Consider the following 22,518-nt stretch of genomic DNA (forward strand, 5'->3'; position numbering starts at 1 on the left):
GTCCAGCCTGGAGAGTCCTGATTGGCAACTCCCGCAGACCCACACACAGGTCAACAAGGCTGATCAAGAAGGGGTAATACATTTTCATACATTTCTTTGTTTCGTAAAAACAATAGCCCAAGCTTGCCTCAAACTCCTGATTTTCCTGCTTAGCCTCTTGAACGCTGTCGATTACAGGTTGGACCATCATGCTGGGTTTACTCTGTGTGTGTGTATGTGTGTGTGTGTGTGTGTGTGTTATATATCTGTTCAGGTGCCTCCCTTTGTCATTCTACACACTCTATACCTTGGATTTTGAGACACGGTCTCTCACTGAACCTGGAGCTGACTTTTTGGAAAGACTGGCTGGCCAACAAGCTCCCAAGACCTCACCATCTCTATACCACCAGTACTGAGGTGATAGGTGGGCACTGCCCACCCCACCTTCTATGGGGGGGTTTGGGGATATAAAAAGATATGAGACACAAAGACTTGTACAAAAATGTTCATAGTAACTTTATGCATAATAGAAAAAGCAGCAGCAACAGGAATGTCTATCAGCTGGTAAATGGATAGGCAAAACATAAGGAAAGTCCATCCACTGGCAAATGGTAGGCATTTTGCAGATGATCCACGTCCATGAAGGGCAATTCTGTAGGAGAAGGTTAGTGTTCGCCTGGCGCTAGAAGTAGGAGAAGTTGATGGTCAGTGCCCAGGAGACAACAGAAATGTTGTATGAATGGAGGCGAGGTTCACACAACTTAATTTACTTCCTACTAAAGCGTTAAAGTTAAAATGCATGGATTTCAGTCTGAGTGTGGCACCTCACACCAGCAATCCAAGCATTCAGGAGGCAGAGGAGGTGGATTTCCGTTGAGTGTAAGGCCATGCTGGTCTATATAGTGAGTTCCAGGCCAGCCAGGGCTACAGGGAAACCATGTTTTAAAAATTGTGTGCACACACACAGAGAGACAGACAGACAGAGAGAGACAAAGAGTTAGTTTCTTACCATATAAATCACAGTTTAATAATACTGTTGTCAAGAGGAGGGTAGCCTGAATGTCCCAGAATTCTGTATTGTGATGGAATCCCATGGGGTTGAAGGATATGACCGGGGACACTCACGCCTAATACAGGAGCTCTCAGGCTCTAGATTCATCCCTTTCCTACGACAGCTGAGGAGACTGGGGCAGTGAGGGGGGGGGCTTATTCAGGCCACAGCGAGTGCCATGATGAATGCATAGTGAGCCCACCAGAGGTGCTGCTCAGGTCCAGGCTGAACTCCCCCTCCAGCTGGGACCAGGAATAGAGAGCTCACGAGAGCTCACGAGAGTTTCTCAGCATTAGTTGCCAGCATGTCTTCATTTGGAATATGCTAACACCAGACCATGGTTCACAGGTCAGAGATGGGTAAGGGGCGCCGAAGGAAGCAGGGAGTGCCACAGAGTGTCCCAGGAGAGACCGCAGTGGATGCATCCAACCGAGCATGTCAGTGCTTTGAGAAATCGCCACCTGCAGACAGAATTTTCAGGAGTGCTAAAATGAGAGGCAGCGTGGTCAAATGAGACAAGCTGGGGCAGGCAGGTGGAAGACGAGGGAGAGCTGCCTGAAGGAAGTGCAGGGCGAAGCCAGCTCCTCCACCTAATTTGGGTTGTTGTCCTTCCTCTGCGTCTTCCCCACACTTGGTACACATGGAGTATGTAACTTAACCTGCCCGGTACTTCAGATGCTCGCCCTTGCAGAGTCCTCCCTGCAAGCCCGTGTAGATGTCAGGCCCATTTAAGGGATGGCATCATGGGTACTGACCTCAGCGGAAGACTGAGATTTGAACCAGGTACAACTTACTGCCAACACCCAAGCCTATGTGTGATTGGAAAGGAAAATGATGAGAGCGGAAAGGATCAGAGCAGATCGGTAAAACCCAAGAAAGAATGGGTCCCTGTGCTGTGCATGTCCCTAAGGAGCCTGCCCACCAGGAGCCTGCCCTCTCCTCCCCAGGCACACCCACCCTGGCAGGCACTACACTGGCAGCTGTGAATCACTGGCAACACCGCTGGCTCTGTGTGACCGTCCGGGCAATGGAGATGCAGGATCCGCACGGGGCTGTCGGGATCCAGACGGTAGCTGCAGCAGTCACACTGGCTCTGCAGGTAGGGTTCCTGGGAGAGAGAGGCTGGCTGAGTGGGGAGGGAGCCAAATGGAGTTCTCCCTCCCCCACACACACACCCCTGGTCTTTCCCTTCCAGGGAAAGGGCCAAAATCCAATCGTCCTAGAGGAAAGGGCCAAAATCTGAACATTCAGGGAATGGATGCATTAGGGTAAGGGTGTGGCTTGCACCCTAAGGGGTCTAGATGGAAATGGGCTAGTCCTACATGAAACTGCTAACAAACCCTAAGTACACAGTTGGGATCCTAAGCACACTGGGTGTTCCTTCCAGAGCAAAACCCTCCTGCCGCACCCAACGGTGACTTGATTTTACTTATAATCTTTGTATGGCTTATAACTCCTTCACACATCCATGTGGCATCAAGTTCAAAGACAGCAAAGGTTGTCATCTCCCAACTGTTCCTATTCTCCTTCTGTACTCTGTTTTAAAGGTTCCACGTATGTTCGGGGAAGCATCCCCAGGAGGGCAGGAGCACTTGAGCCAGCAGCAGCACAGCACAGGATTGCACAGCAGCGTCTTTGGGACCCACCGAGGAAGCACCCCTGTCTTCCAGCACTAGCTAACCCAGCTTGGTGAAAGCAGAAGGGAATGGACTCAAGAGGAGACGTGAGGTGCTGGATCTGGGTCTCCATTCAAAGGGAATGCCATGGTGCAATTTTCCACGTTGGAAGCTAAGGAAGTCAGGGGGTGACACAGGGTCCAAGGAGAGCAAGCAGAGAGAACTTGATTCTAGGCTTGCTCAGGTCTAGACATTACAGGAAAAGCCCAGGAGGGCTTGTATGGAAAAGGCTAACTCTGGGTACCTTCCTGCTGCAAACATGATGGGTCTAGCCTCAGCCACTTTTCTGTCCCCAACCCTTTCTTCGTGGGCATCTCCACTTACTGGCTTAGAGGGATACAGGTGTCTGAGAGCCATACTCCAGGATGTGTGTATACTGCCACCTTGGAGAAGGGCTCTGATGCCCCATAGCCCCAGTTCTATCAGCTCAGTGAGAAGGGGTTGTGTTCTTCATGTTCTCTGAATTTTGCCCAGGTCCTCAGCTGGCATCAAACCCCCAGGGACACTGGCTGACCTGCCCCGTGGACCTTTAAGGCAGTACTCATCCTCCCCCATCCCCCCGCTGCTCACCTCAGTCATGACGTTGGTGCTGGACCTGCAGTGTCCACTGCAGTAGCTCACTTCTACCTGATCCAGGTGGCAGGGACCCTTGGTGAGGTTTCTGAGCTCTGTGAGGTACCTGCAGGAGGCTGGCTCCTCCTCTGGGGTTGAGGAGGTAGCACCAAGACAGAGGGTGAGGCTATGACTAGGGGAGACCCTAAGTAAGGACATGGTAGGGAAGAGCCTGGGATGAGGGAACCCCTGTGATCCCCACACAGGCAAGCCTGGGGAAGGTGGGAACATAGCAAGCTGGGGGTGAGGCTGTGAGGCAGAAGTGCAGGCCAGGAAAAGGCATTACACAGGTGCCCGTACTCTCCATACCCCGAGTATCCTGTTGACAAATGGGACAACAGCTCCCTGGCTCCTGCACCATCACTTCGCCCTACAGAGAACCATCCAGGATTCACACAGGAGAACATGCTATCACCCCATACTGCCTGCCCAGAGACCCCAACACCAGCCATGGAAGGAAGGCAGTAGGGGGCTGCCAAGAAGGCTACAGGGACACAGAGTACCTGAGCACAGGTGAGGCCTGGGCAGTGTCGAGTGCAGACACTCCTCCCATGAAGGCAGCGGCAGCTCTCACAGGCCTCCTGCCATTCAGATCCAGGCTGCAGGAGGGGAAAAGCTCTACGTGGTCTCTCTGGATTTTCTTTTCTTTCTTTCTTTTTTTAAAGATGTATTTATTCATTCTATGTATATAAGTACTCTGACTGCATGTGCACCTGCATGCCAGAAGAGGGCATCAGATCCCAATATAGATTGTGTGAGCCTCCATGTGGTTGCTGGGAACTGAACTCAGGACCTCTGGAAGAGCAGACAGTGCTCTTAACCACTGCTCCGTCTCTCTAGCCCTTCTTTTCTTCTTTTAAGATTAAACTCGTGTGTGTGTGTGTGTGTGTGTGTGTGTGTGTGTGTGTGTGTGGTATTCACCAGTACTATATGTGTGCACACACACACACACACACACACACACACACACACACACACGGAGGCCAGAAGAGGGCATCAGATCCCCCGAGGCTGAAGCTACAGGTGGCTGTGGGCCACCAGATGTGGGCTGAGAACTAAACTCAAATCCCCTGTCAGAGCAATACCTGCCCTTAATCTTTGAGCTGTCTCTCCAGCATCCCTCCCCCAGATTTTCATGATAGCACCTCAGTTCTAAATCCAGCCCAGGAGTTCCAACCACAGAAATGGCCTAGATGTAGAGTCTAGCTGGGAGAGCTCAATACAAAATGCCAGGGGTTTTCAACCCAGGGCCGGTTGGGTCCTGAGAGGACAGGGTCCCCAGCCACTGTGAGACTGGGAGTAGGGAGCCAAAGGAGGTACAGCTCTAGGTCAGTAGGTAGGGAGTCCTTGAACAAGAAAGGGGCTGCTGTCTCACCAAGTGGAGACTCCCACGGTGCCAGCATTCACAGTGGTCTTCGGGAACACAGAGACCTGTCTGGCTGCGGAAGTGCCCCAGCTGACACACACAGCCTGGAGCCTGTTTGGTGCAGTTTCTCCAAGCCAGTGTCATGTTCGTTTCCGGGCATGTCTGCTCGCAAGGCCCCAGCTCCCCAGGGGCAACATGCTGCCATATTTCCCCAGGAGGGCACTCTGCAGGAAGATCGTCCACTTGTGGCCTCTGTCAGCTCTGGATCCCGCCCAGATGGCCAGCCCCACTAGGCACTCCTCGGGCACTTCACCTGTCCCCTTCCTATGCTGCCTTCTGGCTCCAGCAGCCATCTCCCTCTGATCATTCACCAAACACTGGGCCCAGACAGATCTCACCCTGTAACCAATGCTGTCCACCTTACCTCCGCATTTCCAGTATCCTGTCACACCCTAAGGGCGTTTCCTGCTTGCCGGAAACTCGGCGACAGTCTCCTGCCTTTACCTGTTCTGGTGGCACCTTCATTCAGCAGCTCAGCTCAGGGCTTCGGAACTTCCCAAGCCCGTGTCTGAATCCATAGATCCCAGTGTGGTAAAGGTGGACAACACCAGAGGGTCTGGGGTTCCCCAAGCCAGACTCCTCCTTTCCACTCACACCCCTGAACCTCAGCAGGAAGGCAGCACCCTTTTACTTCTGGGCCTCGCTCAGTGCACACATACAGTACTGGTGAATACCACCATGGGCACTTAGGGATTGCAGTGTGGGTAGTGCTGGGCCTCAGGGCAGGGGTAGGGACAGCCACGTCTCACCCTGACAGTCGGTGACAGCACAAACGAAGGCTCCACCTTCACAGGTGCTAAGAAGACAGAAGCAACCTATCAGAGGCCCCGTGGCCCTCCTCCCCAGCCCATTCTCAACACCCCTGCCCTCCGCCCAGGCTCCGGCCCTACCAGTGTGTGCAGTTCCCGGTGAGCACAGTTCCTGGGGGCAGCTCCCGGGCCTGCTCTTCCAAGGGTAGGGTGAGGCGCCAGGGCAGGGAAAGCTGGGTGCAGGGGCAGGCAGCAGGGGGAATGCACGTGCCATTGTGGAGCAGCTGAGGCAGATATGTTGAGTTACTCTTGGATCCGGCCTCATGACTCCCCAGTTGCCGCTCTGTCCCGCCCCCAGAAACTAGAACCCACTGGTCAGACTCACCTGTCCCCCAGGGCAGCCACAGCCAAGCTGGCAGGGTTCCCGCACACAGACAGTACCAGGCTGCAAGTGGGAGCAGAGGCTCGGGCACAAAGTGGCGCAGGTACTGATCACCTGCCCGGGTGGGCACTCTGGGAAATGCACATATACAGTAAGAGGGGCACTTACAGGTTACAGGGGGCCTCTCCTAGCCACTGCAGGAGCCAGCAGAGATGGAGGGCTCTGCAACCCCAGGACACTCACCAGGGCAGGCCTGCAGGTTACACTCCTGCCATTGCTGCACGTCCAGGGCCTGGCATGGCACACCCTCGGGACGCTCCTCACAGTTCCTGTGGCGTACCGTGGTGCCCCTGCCACAGACAGCTGAGCACTCACTCCATGCTGACCAAGGTCCCAGGACTGGACACTCAACGTATGGACACACCAGGGACCCATTTATGCATGTGCTGTGGACGAGATGTGCAGCCAAGGGCTTAGGTCCCAAGTCATGACAAACAGCTTTCATTCTCCAGCAGCGCCCATGGCCTTGACCTGCCCCATGTCACCTGCCCAAAGCCCTTGTCCTGGTTTGGCAGCATGGCAGCATACCAGTTATGGCAGTCCAGCTGCACCACCTGTGTGGGGGCCAGCTCCCGTGAGGCATTGGGGGGCAGGCCACAGCGGCACGAGGAGATGGGGACACAGCGTCCATCCTGCACCAGCTGACCAGGGGGACATCGGCAGCCTGCAAGGGGCAAGCATGATTCAAAGCTTTAAAGACTGGAAAGCAAAAGGGTGATTTACTGTTGAGGAGGAAAGGGGACGGGGGGAAAGCAGGGAGAATGAAGAAAAGGAATGAGGAGAAAATGGTAGAAGTACAGTATACACATGTATGAAAATGTGACCCTTTATCTTGTGCAATTAATACATGCTAATAAAAAGGTTATGAAATTCAGTGTCTGGGGAAAGGTTTACCAATGGGTTCCTCCAGCAGCTAGACTAGGTCCAAAGCCTGATCTCAGGCTCTGGCCATGCATGGGAGATACCTCTGGGCTCTTCTATACAGCAGATTGTTTTAAGATAGGATCTTGCTATATAACCTCGGCTGGCCTTGAACTCACACTGTATCCCAGGCTAGCCTAGAACTCACGGCAATCCTCATGCCTCAGGATCTCAAATGCTGGGATTTACAGATGTGTGCCACCACAGCAGCAGGTTCTGACGGAGCTGCTAGAAGGGACTCAGAGTGGTTACTGGAAGTGACCCAAGGACTTACTTTCTTGCCCTGTCATGATCAATAATAGTCTGACCTTTTCCCTACCCTAGATCTGCCTGTGCAGTGAAGAGGGCCTGGGCAACCAGATCCCCCAGGCCAGGCTGTGCTGTGGCCAGGTACCTGGGCTGCAGGGTCCCTGTAGACACTGAACACCATCCCAGAGGTCAGCACAACTGCGAGGGCATTGGTTGGCACAGTCAAGGGTAAACACAGCTTCCTGAGTCCCACAGCTTTCTCCTGAGGTCCGGAAGTAAAAGTCTATACCGGGGCACTCTTGACCATCCCACCCCAGCCCTCAGCAGGCCCTTTCTTGCCACCGGAGCAGAGGCAATAATTCCCATCAGGACCCATTCCAATGTTCCAGTCTCTATACCCTTGGGGTGCTGGGATACTGGTCACCTGGGCAAGACCCCACATTGCAGCTTTCTGTTTGAGCCCACGGTCCTCGGCATTCTCCTCCAGAGCTGTCTCTTGCCTCTCTCCAGCGCAGCTTGAATCCTCCACTGCAGGGCACTTGGCAGGGGCTCCAAGGTCCCCAGGGACCCCACTGGCATGTGTCTGGGGACAGAAAAGTAAAAGCAGAAATCAATGACTCAGGCCCACTTGCTTCAGGCATTTACCCCAAGTCTTGTCTCCTCCTACCCTGGAAAAATGCCCTGAAGCCTTTCTCATTCTTTTTTCTTTCTTTTCTCTTCTCTTTCTTTCTTTCTTTCTCTCTTTCTTTCTTCATTTTTTTTTTCTATTCTTTTTTCCTAACTGCTACTGGGACTCCACCATGTCTCAAATCCAGCAGGTCCCAGAGGCAAGCAGGAGTATTAGCAGTATTTGCCTCCCTCCTAACAACTGGCATGAGCCTGTGGCTAGCCTCCTCTGGACAAACCCCTGCTGCCAGCATGCCGGACCCATCCTTCCTGCTGGCCTGTAGCCCTTCTTTACCACTGCAGGCTCCAGGGTCAGGGCAGAGGCGCTGCTGGCTGAGGGGCACAGTGCAAAGGGCAGGATCTCCAGCCCAGGGCCTCCCGGTCTCAGGGTCCAAGCAGAGGCGGTGCCTGTACTGCTCTGAAGCCAGCAGGGTGACTGAGGCTGAAGGCAGGCCTGATGTGTTCAGAGGCCAGGACCCCTCCAGGGCAGTCCTGGAGGCAGGAGCCAGGGCAGTTCGGGGCAGGCAGGGCCCACAAGGTGACCACTCTGACCATCCAGTCAAAGGCAGAAGACCTAGAAGGGCAATGGGTTTGTGCTGCTGATCTCAGGGACTTTTTAATCCAGAGAGCCAGCAGGCAGGCAGGAAGAGCCATGACCGGAAGGAGCAGTAAATAGGCAAGACTAAGAAAGGTGTCAGCTCAGGGCAGGGCAGGGCACTAAATGTCTAGGACTGTCTTGGCTTTAGCAGTGCAAGCTCCAAGTCCTGCAGGCTCCCAGGCCCAGGCTAACAGGGACAGTTCAGGATTACCTTCACACCCTCTGCTGGAACACTGCAGCTCTCCACTCTGGCATTCACTGTGGGAGGGGAACATCAGGGCGGGTTCTGGGAAATAGGAATCTACTGAGCGTGTATGGCTCATCAGCCCGAGGGCTGGGTGCTTTGGTGCAAGCTGACAGAGCTGTAAGGTTGGGCATCTTGGGTCACTTGTTCTCAGGTTGGACTGGTCCAAATGGGCTCAGCTTGGCATCTGCTGAGTCAGGATGCCCTTGCCCACCCCACTTCTGGCCTTCTGTCCTCCTTCCCCTATTACTCACCATTCCTTACAGCCTAACTGCAGGCGGTCGCCAGGGGCCAGGGTCACCCTAGCTCCCTCTCCTGAGGTGAGCCAGCAGTTACACTGCTCTGGGGGGATGCAGCCCCCAGCCTGCTCCAGCAGGCCCTGCGCAGAAGGAAAAACCAGGACAGGCTGGAACCGTGCAAGGACCACTGTCTCCCACACGTCCTGCACCGTGCTGGCTTCTAGCAGGTGCACACGTGCGTTGCTCCCCTTCCTGAGTGTCTCACCTTAGGGCAGTAGCAGCCAGGCTGGCAAGGCGGCAGGTCCTGGCAAAGCCGACGGCTCAGATGTGTGGCGCAGAGCCCAGCACAGGGGGAGCCACAAGACTGGAACTCAAAGGGAGGTGGGCAGCTGTCCTCTGAGGGGAGAGGAAGGAAATGCTAGACACCTTCTCCCCATGAAACAAAGCACATACTACATGGTCCCAGTGACGCCTCTAAGAGGTCACTTGGTGATAGATAGTATAAGACTGTCCTTCTGCTGCCTGTCAAGAAAGACCAGTGTTCCCCGCCCCCCCCCACCTTCCTCCTGGCTCCAGCTCAGTTCATGTGCCCCCATGAAGGATTATGATGGTTGGGCCCCAAGATCTGGAGGGACAGTGGAAATCAGAATTACAGTGGGTGTTCCAGGTACTGGCAGATAGAGCACAAAGGGACAAGATGAGGGACAGCTTCAAAAGAAGCTACGCAAGATACTCTGCCCCTGAGGCAGCTACAAGAGGAAAAAACACAGTGGAGCCAGCAGCTGTCAGGCGGGAAGTCGCAGTGAGGGGCACAGCTGGTGAGCGGGACAGAGCACGCATGACTGTGTTCTCCGGGCCAGGGTCAGTGCAACCCCTCCGCATTGGTACTGTGGTCTGCTCTTCCCGCTCAGCTCCTTGACCTCTCATTCCTGGGCCTTACCGGAGCAGTTGCCAATGGTGCATGGCCGGAAGTGGCCATCCAGACGTGTGCAAGGGGCGCCCTCTCCAGGCTGGCCAGGTGCTGGCACCTGGTGCCGGTAACGCTGCTGTACTAGGACCTTACAGGAGCAGCGCGTCCAGCGGCTCCAGTCACTCCACATACAGTCCTCTAGAGATGGGAGGGGATGTAGGCTGGGACCTCCCACGTCATCCCCTGGGCCACACCCATCCCTGCCCTAGCTGGAAAAGGAAAAGTGGAAGCCATGGGTTCCAAAAGACCCCACTGGGTGGATTCTCTCAAAATAGGCAAAGAGAGCCCACGACAAAGGGCTCTTTGTCAGATGTTGTGTGGTAGATATAGGGACATTTCAGAGAGATAACCTAGCATGGGCAAACACCCATTCCCTGAATTTTCCAAGGAAGAAATGCGGGGGAACAACTCACCCTGGCATGGCCCTGGGTAGCAGGCCTGGGTGTCCAGGCGAGAGAATGTGCCATTACAGGTGGAGTCCTCTTTGGTCAGTAGACAGGGACAGAACCCAGAGCGGGCAGCCAGGCCTGTGCCACAGCTGCGGGAACAGGGTCCCCACGGTCCCCAGGAGCAGGTGTCCTGCGGCTGCAGGCACAGCTTCTGCCCACAATGCTGGGTCTGGGTGTCTGGGCCCTGGCAAGGAAGGCTCCCATGCTGAGGGGCTGACACCACGCAGGAGCGTGTGCGAACCTGGCTTCCACCTCCACATGAGACAGAGCAGTGGGACCAGGCGGACCACAACGTCCAGCCTCCGGGCACTGCAGGAGGGAAGGGTGAGTTAGAGTAGTGAGTAGGGGTGGTGAAGACCCAGAGGTTAGGTTGGGATCCTACTGGCACACAGGGTGGCATTGTGTTGGGGGGGCATAGGACATAGAAGAGACAGTCGATAAGACAAGGTCAGTAAGGGGGTTCTGAGGTGGGGCACAGTATGAAAACCAAACCTGCACACTCAGTGTCTTTGCAGATCACTCCTTCTGGGGTGCAGGAACTAGAAAAGAGCCTGGATTCAGGGCCTTGCTGTCCAGCAGGACAGTGGGTCACCCTTTCCTGGACTGTGCTTACCATTGCTGGCACTCTCCCTGCAGCCAGGTGTCCCCCAGGGCACGAAGGCGGGCTTCATGTAGGCACAGGGGTGGACAGGGGTCCTCGGGGCAAGGTCGGCTCTGTGACTGCTCCTTCTGACACTCCGGGGCCCACGAGCCTGATGCGGAGGACCTGGGCAGGACAAAGGATGGGGTTAGACAATGCATGGTCCACATAATCCTTCTGGCTTCAAGGGGGAGAGCCCAAGGTAAGCAGGAGGGTGGTTAAGAAAAGGCCTAAGTGACCAGCACAAACTAGGCCAGGACACAGGATGGAGCAAAGGCACTGATGAATGCAGGAAGTACCCAGGAATTGTGTCAGAGAAGACATGCAGAAGACCCATGTCACCCAGGCCCCTACCGAAAGCGACTCTGTTGCCCTTGAGCTCCACACGAGTGACTGCAGGGACTCCAGGCAGACCAGGGGCTCCAGGCACAGTGGGCAGGAGGTGGGCAGGGCTGAGCAGTGCAGGAGAGTTGCCCAGCCCGACAAGAACAGTTGTTGCAGGCGTCCTGGTGCTGGCTCCCTGGGGCCCAGCTGCGGCCCTGGGCATCTGTGCATTCACAGTGCCCAGCTGGCACACAGCCACCATCCTGCTCCAGAAACCCTGTGGGGAGGCAGCAGATCGATGCTGGTGTCTGGACCACACCTGCCGTTCCACTGAGCTACCCCGAGGTACCAGATGAATATCTAGCGTATACCTTCAGAGCAGCGACAGCCCGGTTGGCATGCCTCGTCCTGACACGTGACTCCCTCCTGCAGGTCTGAGCAGCTGCGCGGGCAGCGGTTGGCACAGTTCACCATCTCCATGCCTGCTGGGCAGCCTTCCTCTGTGGGGTAGGGGAAAGCCCAGGGTCAAGAGCAGCTGGGTGCCCCAAGACCCCTGTGGTGGTTTAAACAGTTATAGCCCCCATAGACTCATGTGTTTGAATGCTTGGACCATGGGGAGTGGCACTATTAGGAAGTGTGGCCTTGTTGGAGGATGTGTGTCCCCGTGGGGATGGGCTTTGAGGTCTTCTATGCTCAAGCTTCACTCAGTGTGGAATCCAGTCTCCTGCTGCCTTCAGATCTAAATGTAGAACTCTGGGCTCCTCCAGCACCATGCCTTCCCATGTGCCCCACTATGATGATAACAGATTAAACCTCTAAAACTATAGGCCAGCCCCAATTAAATGTTTTCCTTTATAAGTGTTGCCTTTGTCATGGTGTCTCTTCACAGCAATAAAACCCAAGCTAAGACAACCCCTCTCTCTTTCCTATCAGTGACTCCTAGAAGCTACAGGGTCCATCCTTTCCCCCATAGTGGTATGAAATGAAGCATTAGGGGCTTGGCAAAATCCTGGGTTTAGATTAAGCTAAGTGCACAGAGAGCTCCCCTCCCTTCCAGTAAGTTCTCAGAACCCAGCTGGTCATCCAGCACACGTTCATGAAGCGAGACTCAATTTGTACGTCTCAGAAGCTAACATTCTCACCTAGTGGCTTGTGGCCCTGTCTGAAGTGTGAGGCAATGGGGATCTCCTGACAGAGAGAGATGCTGGAGTAACCAGCACCCTCGGGGATTGGGAGCATTGAAAAGAAGGGCTGAAGCTAAGAGAGGAAGGGGGAAGGTTTCAACCACAGTCTCTGCTTCAGTACAGTGCGCTACGCACACCCTTGACATCACAGTGCAGGCTCTCAGAAACTTTGCCCGGACTAGCAGTAGACAAGAGGGCAGACAAGGCTAGGAAGCTGTCCTAGGGATGAGCTTGGTAGGATCTTTGTATCTCATCCTCAGCCACAAAGAATCCAGATACACACAGAATGTCCTTACTGGGTCCCCAGATCCAGTCATTCCTTCCCTTAACATCTGTGTGTTCCTGAGAAGCCCTCCAAGTAGCAGCCTGCCTCCCTCTCCATCCTACGGGTAGAGTGGTAATGAAGTCAGAGGTGGGTGGAGAGAGCTTTGCATAATTAAGCTCGGCGGACAGGAAGTGGCTGCCACCACTGCAGTACCGCAAGGCATGGGATTGCAGGACCGGATGTGGTGCCTCTCCCCCACACAGGATGCTCCCCCGTTCTTGGGTGGTGGACTTGAGCAGCTTCTGCTTCTCAGGGATCGGCCCCCTCCACAGCTGCGATCACACCAGGACCAGGGGCTCCAGCGGGACCAGCCCCCAGGCACTGTTGAGAAGAGAATAACTCCATCCGGGTTTGGCTCAGGCAGAGGGTCCCGTGTAGCCCACGAGCCAGGAGATGACTGTGGCATCATCAGGAAGGCTTAATTCGAGACATCAGAGCTTCCGAGAAGAGCCTGAAGCGTGCAACTTTTGGTCACCTGGACAAGCACGCAGGTTGCAGAAGCGGCGCTCCTGGTACGCGGTCAGGATGTCGGGGCACCAGTGTCCACCAGGCCCAGGGGGATGATAGGCGCGTAGGCGACGCTGCTGACCCACCCCACAGCTGCGGGAGCAAGGCTCCCATGGGGCCCAGGATGTCCAGGAACAGTTCCCCGACACACAGCCAGAGCCAGGGCACAGGGGCAGCGCTGCAGGATGAAAAGGATTTGGAGCCAGCAGAACCTGCCCCAGGCTCTCCTTCCTGAACCCCACAGAGAGTGTTCTGCGCCCACACATACATCAGGATAAAGGAGCCTGATAGAACCTGGCAGAGCTCAGAGCAGCTGCTAAAGTGAACAGGAGGCCTAGAGTCAGGCAGAAATGAGGTGAGATTAGGTTGTTCTAAGGGGATGGGATGTTGAGCTTACGTGTGGGTTTGGACAAATTGGTTGAAGGCTGTGATTGTTAGGTCCCTACCTGCTGCAGGGCGTGGCTGGTATACCCTGCCCTCTTCCTAGGGGCAGGGCTTTTCCAAGCGCAGACGTCCTTCACTGTATAATCCAGACACTTTGGTTCCTCCCGCCCTTGTTTGCCCTTGCTCCTCCCTCTCTTTTCCCCTCTTTCTCTGTGTGTGGGCTTCTTCCCCCTCTCCCTTCCCCTTCCCCTCCAGAGCTGCTCCTAATAAATCTACATTTATACAATCTAGCTTCATCTTGCCATTAGCTCATTCCGTTTTAATCAATCAGTGATTAGGCCCCAAGGTTGAGCTTCAGGGTCATACCTGTACATGAAGGGAGGTTGCAGGGGCGCTCTTGTGAGGACTCCCCCGCTGTACAGTTGGCCAAGCAGAGACGTGTGCGGCTGCGCCGTGCAGGGTGAGCAGGGTCTGTGCAGCTGTGGGAACAGGGAGACCATGGCGACCATGGGCCCCAGCCACCTGTGGGAAGTTGGGGTAGAAGGCAGAGTGGGTATACTTTCCAATGAGCCAAGGCTCTCCAGCCCCTCCAGGGAGTAGGGATGGGGAGGGAGGAGGCCCGGGGCTTGCCCTTCCCAGAGAAAGGCCGTACTGGAGAGGTTCAGGAGACTCAAGCTACCTGCAAGGCCTGTCTCCGGCTCCGGCTCCACTGTGGACCCTAAAGCCCCTGTGTAAAAGGAGATGGGGCTCAGAAGTGTTTCAGGGCCTGCAATGCACCCTACCCGCAGCATACACACAGGGGAGGGCATCTGCTAAGGTCTCTGGTAAATGCTGGTTGGAGACCCAAACAAGTCTAGAGCTATTGCATAAGAGGAAAGAAAATCCAGACATCCCAGACACAGGGGAGGACAAAGGCAGGCTGAGCCATGCCTGGCCAGGGAGGTGTCTGCCTAGCTCCTTCCTGCTTCCCTTACCAGGGCAATCCGGGCTGAAGCAGTGTTCCAGGTCCTGGAGGGGCCCATGGCAACCCAGTCCACCAGGAACAAGTGTGGGATGCAGACATTGGCGGGTTCGGGAGCGGGTACCCAGCCCACCACAGGAGCGGGAACACAGGCTCCACGTGCCCCAGGGACCGACACTGCCACGGAGCCTGGAGCATTCCTCCACAGAACAGGACAGCTTCCCGTGAACACAGGAGCTGGGGAAAGCACAAGCATGAGGGGCAGAGTGACCAAGGAGGTGCAGCCAGGCAAGAGGACAGAGCCAGGGTTCTCTACCTTCACCCTCTAATCCCTCCTTTAGTTTCTCCCCCTACATTCTAGCCCAGTCCCCACCTTAGGGGTTCCCTTACCAGTTACCACAGACAGTTTGGAACTTCTGGCCTGGGTGCAGCTCATCTCCAGGTCTAAAGGTCTGGCCCTCATCTCCCAGAAGAACTGGGTTGACCCCAGGGGCAGTGCTGGCCACCCCCAGCTCCTGCAGCAGCAAGACTGTCAACACACAGGGGCACTCCTGGATGGGTGAAGAGAAGGAGACAGTGACATTCTCCCAGGAAGCTTCCTTCTGGATACCTGTGTACCTCGAGACTTGGGGAAAAGGTGGGGATGGGAGGTGGCAGAAGGGAGGCCCTCAGCCTCAGGAGGCATTCCCCAGTACACATAGGACTGAGGGCCTGTAGACTGTGAGGCCGGCCTGAAAGTCAGCCATCTTCCCATACAGAACAGCTGCAGGGACACAGAAACTCCAAGAGGACAAAGAGCACCCTGCCAGGAATCACAGGAGTCCTCCTGACCTTGGAGCAACCCTTCCTCCCTCAGGTTCATTACCATCATTCTCTTAGTGGAGGAAGCAGGGCCAGGAAGCATCTCAGGTTCTGGCCAGCAGAGGCCACCAGGATTAGGGATGGAATCCCGGAGAATGTATAGTTGGGCTCAGCAGAGCAGAGGGAGCACCTGCCTGCCATCTGTCCCATAGCTGAAGATGCCTGCCATCTGTCCCCACAGCTGGAGGCGGGGATCTGGGACTAGGTAGGGTAATGGCGTGGGGGTCCTTTCCTCACAACAGCATGGCAGGGAAGAGAGAGGTCATGAAGATCCACAGCCCCCCACAAAGAGGGCAAGGTTGCTGGTCCAGGTGCCATGGGCAGCTAGGGAAGCCCAGTAGGGCACTGCCCTCCACTCCCAGGAAGAGTGAATGCCATAGCCAGAGGGGCACAGGGCAGCGCGTGATCATGGTGGGCTCAAAACTCTTGTAGATGGCCTTGATCTGGCCTTGATGTGGGAGATCAGCTGGTAAGGAATGCAAGCCCAGGTGCTGGCCTTAGCCAGCGCATGACCCCTGGGAAACTAGGGGCGCCCTGGGAAGCTGCCTCACTTCCACCTCCCTTTCTGGGCCCCTGCTCCGACACCCTGTATCAGCAGCAAAGCCCTCTCAGGTTTGAGTGCTAGTTAAGATCCCAGATTCCTTAAGGGCAATTAACTGCCAGATGTCAGGAACAGAGGAGGGCACAGCCTTGGGCTCCTGGCCAGCTGAGTTCTCACCTGGACACAGGCCAAGCGATGCTGAAAGGTGCCCTCGGGGCAGTGACATCCCTCCTCACAGCTGTCTGAGAAGCAGGCCACCTGCCCCGTGATGTGAGCACAGGAGAAGGGGCACCCCTCGCCGGGCTGGCATTCACGGTACAGTCGGCCCAGTGGGCAGCCTGTCTCTGAGACAACCCTGGAATCAGTACCGTGTTTGAGCCCCTCACTGCCTACCTCTGTGCCCACCGTTTCTATGGCCTGAAAGTCATTGTACCCACCCCCTTGGCAGCTTTCCCTCAAGTCTCCCCCATGATCTGGCTGTTTCCTCTTTTGCTTGATCAAGACTAACAAGAGGAAAATATGGCTGGGACAGAAAGGGAGGATTCTACAGGCACTCAGAGTCAGGGTCAGGCACCTGGTAGGACTCAAGGCTACAGGACTGGGTAGAGGCTGGCGGGGCTCACCTCTGCAGACCTGGGTGTGGCAAGTTCGGCTCTGTCTGGCCAGGCCGGGGCAGGGAGGTCTCGCACAGTACCTGGAACGTAGCTGCTCTCCTCCCCCACAGGAGACGCTGCATGTCTCCCAGGGCCCCCAGGAGCTCCACATCCCAGGACCAGGGCAGCTGGGCACCTCCTGGCATTGCAGGATGCCTGCCACACAGGTGCTGAGGCCAAGAAAAGAGGCGTCAGTGACAGGGCCTGGCCCGTGTCCCTGAGGGCACCATTGTCCGGCTCCACAGCTCACTCCCCAACCCGCTTACCAGTTGTCACAGGGCCCAGTCACCACCTGTCCGGGTTCCAGGCTCTCCCAGGAGCTGAGTGTGGACCCTATTGACCGGCTCTGGTTCTCAGGGATCCCTGAAGGCCACAGGAGTAGGGGTGGAGACCCTCTTCAGCACAGTGGCCTCACCCTGCCCCTCATCCTACACTCCTGTGTTCTAGAACCCCTTCCAACATTACCCACGTGCTGAAGGAAGGAGACGGAAACTGTAACCTGGACTAGACCCAGGGTGTGGTAAATACAGGGCTTCCAGTTCCCGACCTCTAGCCTGGGGCTGGGTGAAGATGCAGAACCAGGCAGAGCGATGCTGCAGGTCAGTGATGGCAGGGATGAGGGCAAGGGAGGTGCAGACAAGTGAGGCGCTACTGACCCATGGCTCTTGGCTGGAAGTGACAGTGACAATCAGCTGGGAGCACACAGAGCCCATCCTGGGAGAGCTGGCCTGGGGGACACCCACAGCCAGACTGACAGCCCGCTGAGCCTGGCTGGCACATGGTGCCAAGGGACAGGTCCTGGCAGGAGCGAGGACAAGGCTGCCCACAAGGTAAGAGTTCCTGTCCCCCTCCACAGTCTAGAAAGAAAATGAGAGAGTTAGCAGTAAGGAGCTATCCCAGGAGGTGAGACCCTCTGACCTGACACCTCACCCAGAACCACAGGCGGGTAGCTTAAGGCTACTACCCTTTGAACAGTCCTATATATAAACGTGAGATAGCCAGAGCCAGCATTCCTCTAGACCCTTACCCCACCCCAAAGCCTTCACCTGTGCACGGGGCGGAACTGTTCCGACAAGGGCGACTCTGCTGGTGGCCCCCAGGACAAGGCCTGCCTCCGTCAGAGGGGGGAGGATGGCTGCACGCCCGGCTCCGGTGGGACTGCCCCAGGCACATGTCGCAGGGAGACCACGGTCCCCAAGGGCTCCAGGCTCCATCCACTGCACCAAGGAGACAGAACCGTCTGTCCTGGGAGAGCCAGGAGGCCCTAGGCCATCAGGGTCAGCAGAACACGTATGCGTGGGGGGGGGGGAGCACAGGCCTCATGAAAGCGCCATACCTGGGCACACAGTGGAGTTAGGGCAGGCCTCCGTTTGGTGCTGCACTCCTGTTTCCCCTGCCTCCTCCGGGCAGGGGGCACCCCCGTGCTGGGGAGCAGGGCAGATGCAGGCCCTGGAGCGCGTTCTTGTCTGGGCCCTGCAGGGCTGGGAGCAGGCTGTCCACTCTGACCACGGGCACCAGCCTCCAGGCACTGCGGATCATAAGGCAGGCACTGGATGTAGTCGATACAATCCCAGGACCACCCTCCTTACGCCCCCTCCTCCTGCCCACCCTGCAAGCTAGCACATACCTTGGCAGGGCATGTCTGTGCAGTTGAGCTTCCCCTCCATGCAGGTGCTGGGCCAGGGCAGAGCCAGGGGGAAAGAGGACAGTTCAGAATGGCCTAGGCCACCACAAACTCATCTGGCTGCTGCGTCCTTCCTCTCCAGCTTTGCACCTTCATGGTGTAGTCTATGCCCTTCTTCCCATTATCTTACGCTTCAGAAGCCCACCTGTCCCACCAGCTGGCCTTCTGGGATAGCACAGCAGGTGTGCGGTACTGGGCAGTGACAGTAACCTGCGGGTGAGTGAGGGAGGGCACCCGGAACAAACACCCTATCTGCTGCTTGTGCAGCTCAGCTTCTCCTTGGGAATAAATACTCAGCCTTCCGCAGACGCAGGGAGCTGGCTGCCTCAGTTTCCCCTATTAGACAGGTGTCAGAAGGTCTGCTCTGCGTCATCTTGTGTATGACTGGCTGGGCCCCCAGGGCTTAGATGCACAGACAGCAGGCAAGCCCCTATTGTCAGCGAGCTCCCTCGCGTCCCGGGAATAATACATCAGGGCCTCTCACCAGTGGTTACAGCCATCAGGCTTCATCAGCCGAGTGCCTGGATGGTGGCGCTGCCCCGTCAGCAGGTCCAGGCAGCTGCAGTGACTGGGCTGCACGCAGATGGTCCCATCAGCACTCAGTACCTTGCCCGGGGGACAGTAGCAGCCCGGCTGGCAATGCCACACACAGTGCTGGAGGGCAGGGAGAGCAAGAAGGGGTTTTAGTGGGCAGGAAACAGGGCAGGGCCTGAGGTGAGGAGTTAGGAAGAGGGCCGGACCAAGTTGGAAGGGTGGTGGGTGGGCGAGATGGCTAACCTTCATTACTGACTTGATTTACAATCATCATGGAAACAAAACACACACCCTAAATGTGAGTGGCAGCATTCCAAAGGTTGGGGTCCTGGACTGAGTAAGAGGGGAGAGCCTCCTGGCTCCTCTTACTGACTATGGATGTGATGTGACCAGGTGCCTCAGGCTCTTGCCTCATCGCCTCCCCCAAGGCGATGGAGCTCCCCTCCTAACAAGGAGCCTGAAAAAGCCCTTCCTTTCTGAGTTCCTCTCCTCAGGTAGTTTGTCTCTGCAGTAAGAAAGAAGCACAGGGAAGGGTGCCCGGAGGAAGAGAAGAATGTGACTTTAGAGTTACTTTCCCTTTCAAGGACTGATGAAGGGCGGGATGGGAACCAGCAGGCCACTGAGTCCCCCCAGCCCCCAGCACTGACAAGGGGAGGGTGGGGAGCAGGCAGGTTAACCCCTCTGCTCCCGAGGAATGCATCTGGAAGCTGGGGCTCTGCATATGTAAATCCCCAAATCTCAGGGCTTGCAGACTCAGTGTGGGGAATGCATTGAGTGTCCAGGAACAGAGGCATGTCCAGACCTCCCTGGCACTCAGAGGGCAGGCGCCTCAGAAAGCTGGGTGGCAAGGGAGACTGTGGAAAGAACCTGGAACAGGCCTCGTCTGTGACGGCCTGCATCCACCGTGCCATTCCAAGTGAGCTCTCTTGCTCTACCTCTTCTTCCCCCTCACCTGTCCATCCTGGCCTCCCGTATGTAGAGGACTCAAGGCACTTAGGCCTTGTAGCACTGTTTTCATCTCCAGAACTCTTACCATGCCCAATCTTTAACTCATGGCTGTTTTCCTCCCCCCAGAATGTGGGATCACAGATTCAAAGACCTTGTCTGTGTTTGCCTCCATCTGTGTCTACAGTGTCTGCGTAGGTGCGCAGAGAACACATGCACACACACACACACACACACACACACACACACACACACACACAAGCTTTGTATACCAAAATGTTTATGGCACTTAAGATGATATAGTGGGATGATTTCCCCCTCCCACGTGTTTGCGCTGTGTTTGAAATGGCATTTTAATTTAAAAACACTGGCTGTACTGAAGCCAAGGGCTGCTGTATAAGGCTGGCTCTCTTGTCAGCAACAGGGGAGCAAGCCTGTACTGTTGTAAACGAAAGCCCAGGGCCTCATCTACCCCCACCAGGCTTTGTCCCCAACGTCAGGCAAGAGGCCATGGGCCCATGGCCACATTTGAGCCTCCCCCAAGATGATTCTCTGGTCAGAGCCAAAGGTCAGGTGGGAGTATCAAAAGGGCCCAGACTCACCACAAGGTCGTCACAGGAGCGGGGACAAGGGGGACCACAGGAGCTGTACTGTGCCCCTTCAATGGTGCTGCAGTTGGTCACTGGGAGGACAGGATGGGCAGAGAGAATGGTGGAGACCAGGGCCTGCCTCCCAAGGCTGCTTCCCAGCTTCTTGCTCTTTGCTCCTGGGCCCACCCTGGCCTCTGCAGGTACCTGGGCATGGCTGAGCCTGGCAGGCCTCCCCCTGGGCCTGAGGTCCCTCACAGAAATCCCCGAGGCCTTGGGGTGGTGGCTGGCCACAGGCTCGAGTCCGGCTCCGCAGGCCTCCTCCACAGCTCCGACTACAGCCCGACCAGGGGCCCCAAGGACTCCAGCCGCCTGCTTCTGAGGGAACAGCAGAGGAAGGAGTGTGATAAGGTGTGGGGGTGCTGGAGGGAGCTGGTACAAGGATGAGGTACTCCAGAGATGGCCCCACCAAGGGCTTCGGGGCAAGCATCAGCCTAAAAGTGCTACTTACGGTCACATCCTGGCAGGAGGCATGGCTCTTCCTCAGCCTCAGGGCCTGGGCAGAGGGCTGTGGGGGCAGCCCCTGTGGTCAGCAGAGGCAGGCTGAAGGGTGCCATGCTGGGGGTCCTGGCACAGAAGCGGTGCCGGTGGCGTCGGGCAGGGCTGCAGGAGGCTGAGCACACACTCCATGGGGTCCAGGGTGACCACGCAGGCTGCCCTTGGAGTGTATGGGGGACAGAGGATGTGAGGAGAGAATGATGTGATGTGGGGAGGCGTCAAACCAGCTTCTTCCTCCGCTTTCCTGAGGCACATCTTCTGCCTCAGCCCAGACCCATGGCTGCCTGGGATGGGAAGCAAGGGCACATGAGGCATGAAAAGCCTTTCTCACCTTCCTCGCAAGGCCAGGAGCTGCAGTTGGTGACGAGCCCAGAGATGCAGGAGCTAGGAGGAAAAGCAGAGTTTGGGTGCTCCCCAGCGCTACATGGTACCCACAGAGCCTGTACCCAAACTCTGGTCCCCAGGACTCGCAAGTGTGATCTTGTTTGGAGATAAGAGCCTCCCAGAGGTAACCAGGTTAGTAAGGTTGTCAGAGGAGGTCATGGACAATCCAGTGTGACCCGTGTTCTTATATGGAAAGGGCATTTAGATGCTGACATACACAGGGGGAAGATGAGGGAAAGAGGGAGAAGATAGCTCTCTGCAAGCTAGAAAATGCCAGATCGGTGCCAAAAAGAGAGTTGGGACAAATGCTCCCTCAGTGCCCAAAAAGCGCCAGTCTGCCGACACCTTGATCTGGGACATGTGTGCCCATCAAAGGCTACTTTGTAAGGTCCCTACCTCTGCACATGTATGTTTGTGCACATGCGTGTATGTATATGAATGTGTTCATGTGTGTGTGTGCATGTGTGTATGTATGTTTCGTGAGTATAAGTATGATATATTTCTGTTACAACAATCATAGAAATTAACACAGGTAGGAAAAAAGAAGATAGGTGATTTTTTTTTCAGTACTGGAGATTCAACTGAGGGTCTTAACACATGCCAGGCCACCGAGTGTGTCTCCAGCCCCTGAGAGAAGACAGACGAGGACTGGTGGCTGGAGGGGGCAGGCAGACTCAGACGGCAGGACTGTTGGTTGTGGCTACTGGAGGGATGGGCTTCTCTTTGGCCGACTGGAGCCAATATCCCTGCTGCTGAGGAGAGACAGCCAGGGACAGCTGGGTTCTCAGGGACCACAGGGCTACGGCAGAGCTGGGGGTTAGCGGGTCTTACCAGTTCTCACATGGATAAACCAAGGCGCTGCCTGGGGGGTGAAGCCGCCCCCTGTGGACACAGGGGCAGTCCTGGGCAGGCACACACACACCGTTCTGAAATAGAAAGCCCTCTGTCACTCTGGCTCCAGCCTGCTCCAGTCAAAGCCAGCACTCAAGTCCACCTCACGTGCCCCCCAGACACCTTCCGTAGAGCAGCGCCCTCTCTCATTGGGCAAGAGAAGACCCCTAGCTGAGGGTCACACAGGGACAGAGACCCTCTCCTTCGGGAAGAAAACGGCCCCCTTCCATTGCAAGGCACGAGACTGAATTGTTAAAGGAAGTCAACTGTGTGATGCATATTTT

The 22,518-nt window shown here is 56.1% G+C and overlaps 1 protein-coding gene across 1 annotated transcript in view; it reads right to left on the reverse strand.

Moving 5' to 3' along the window:
- Positions 1-976: 976 nt before the first annotated feature.
- The window catches only part of Sspo (SCO-spondin), a 53,366-nt gene continuing 31,824 nt past the window's right edge, over positions 977-22,518 (reverse strand). Inside the window, exons 63-104 of the mRNA XM_060378779.1 lie at positions 22,175-22,269; positions 21,291-21,343; positions 20,913-21,119; positions 20,609-20,779; positions 20,417-20,496; positions 18,820-18,989; positions 18,279-18,325; positions 17,988-18,179; positions 17,698-17,868; positions 17,308-17,508; positions 16,918-17,014; positions 16,622-16,821; positions 16,176-16,342; positions 14,987-15,147; positions 14,610-14,833; positions 14,315-14,362; positions 14,002-14,157; positions 13,220-13,429; positions 12,898-13,065; positions 11,607-11,735; positions 11,266-11,512; positions 10,885-11,037; positions 10,764-10,810; positions 10,236-10,580; positions 9,793-9,960; positions 9,118-9,248; positions 8,868-8,992; positions 8,581-8,627; positions 8,067-8,345; positions 7,530-7,688; positions 7,251-7,367; positions 6,464-6,599; positions 6,119-6,321; positions 5,879-6,006; positions 5,635-5,777; positions 5,494-5,540; positions 4,694-4,908; positions 3,822-3,917; positions 3,628-3,688; positions 3,277-3,407; positions 1,988-2,138; positions 977-1,491 (exon numbers count right to left, since the gene is read on the reverse strand). Coding sequence (XP_060234762.1) covers positions 1,469-1,491; positions 1,988-2,138; positions 3,277-3,407; positions 3,628-3,688; positions 3,822-3,917; positions 4,694-4,908; positions 5,494-5,540; positions 5,635-5,777; positions 5,879-6,006; positions 6,119-6,321; positions 6,464-6,599; positions 7,251-7,367; positions 7,530-7,688; positions 8,067-8,345; positions 8,581-8,627; positions 8,868-8,992; positions 9,118-9,248; positions 9,793-9,960; positions 10,236-10,580; positions 10,764-10,810; positions 10,885-11,037; positions 11,266-11,512; positions 11,607-11,735; positions 12,898-13,065; positions 13,220-13,429; positions 14,002-14,157; positions 14,315-14,362; positions 14,610-14,833; positions 14,987-15,147; positions 16,176-16,342; positions 16,622-16,821; positions 16,918-17,014; positions 17,308-17,508; positions 17,698-17,868; positions 17,988-18,179; positions 18,279-18,325; positions 18,820-18,989; positions 20,417-20,496; positions 20,609-20,779; positions 20,913-21,119; positions 21,291-21,343; positions 22,175-22,269 — 6,099 coding nt within the window. The 3' untranslated portion in view covers positions 977-1,468. The remainder of the gene's footprint in view (positions 1,492-1,987; positions 2,139-3,276; positions 3,408-3,627; positions 3,689-3,821; positions 3,918-4,693; positions 4,909-5,493; positions 5,541-5,634; positions 5,778-5,878; positions 6,007-6,118; positions 6,322-6,463; positions 6,600-7,250; positions 7,368-7,529; positions 7,689-8,066; positions 8,346-8,580; positions 8,628-8,867; positions 8,993-9,117; positions 9,249-9,792; positions 9,961-10,235; positions 10,581-10,763; positions 10,811-10,884; positions 11,038-11,265; positions 11,513-11,606; positions 11,736-12,897; positions 13,066-13,219; positions 13,430-14,001; positions 14,158-14,314; positions 14,363-14,609; positions 14,834-14,986; positions 15,148-16,175; positions 16,343-16,621; positions 16,822-16,917; positions 17,015-17,307; positions 17,509-17,697; positions 17,869-17,987; positions 18,180-18,278; positions 18,326-18,819; positions 18,990-20,416; positions 20,497-20,608; positions 20,780-20,912; positions 21,120-21,290; positions 21,344-22,174; positions 22,270-22,518) is intronic.

The sequence above is a fragment of the Meriones unguiculatus genome, chromosome 3 (genome assembly GCF_030254825.1).
Source record: "Meriones unguiculatus strain TT.TT164.6M chromosome 3, Bangor_MerUng_6.1, whole genome shotgun sequence".
In the NCBI taxonomy this organism is placed as follows: Eukaryota; Metazoa; Chordata; class Mammalia; order Rodentia; family Muridae; genus Meriones; species Meriones unguiculatus.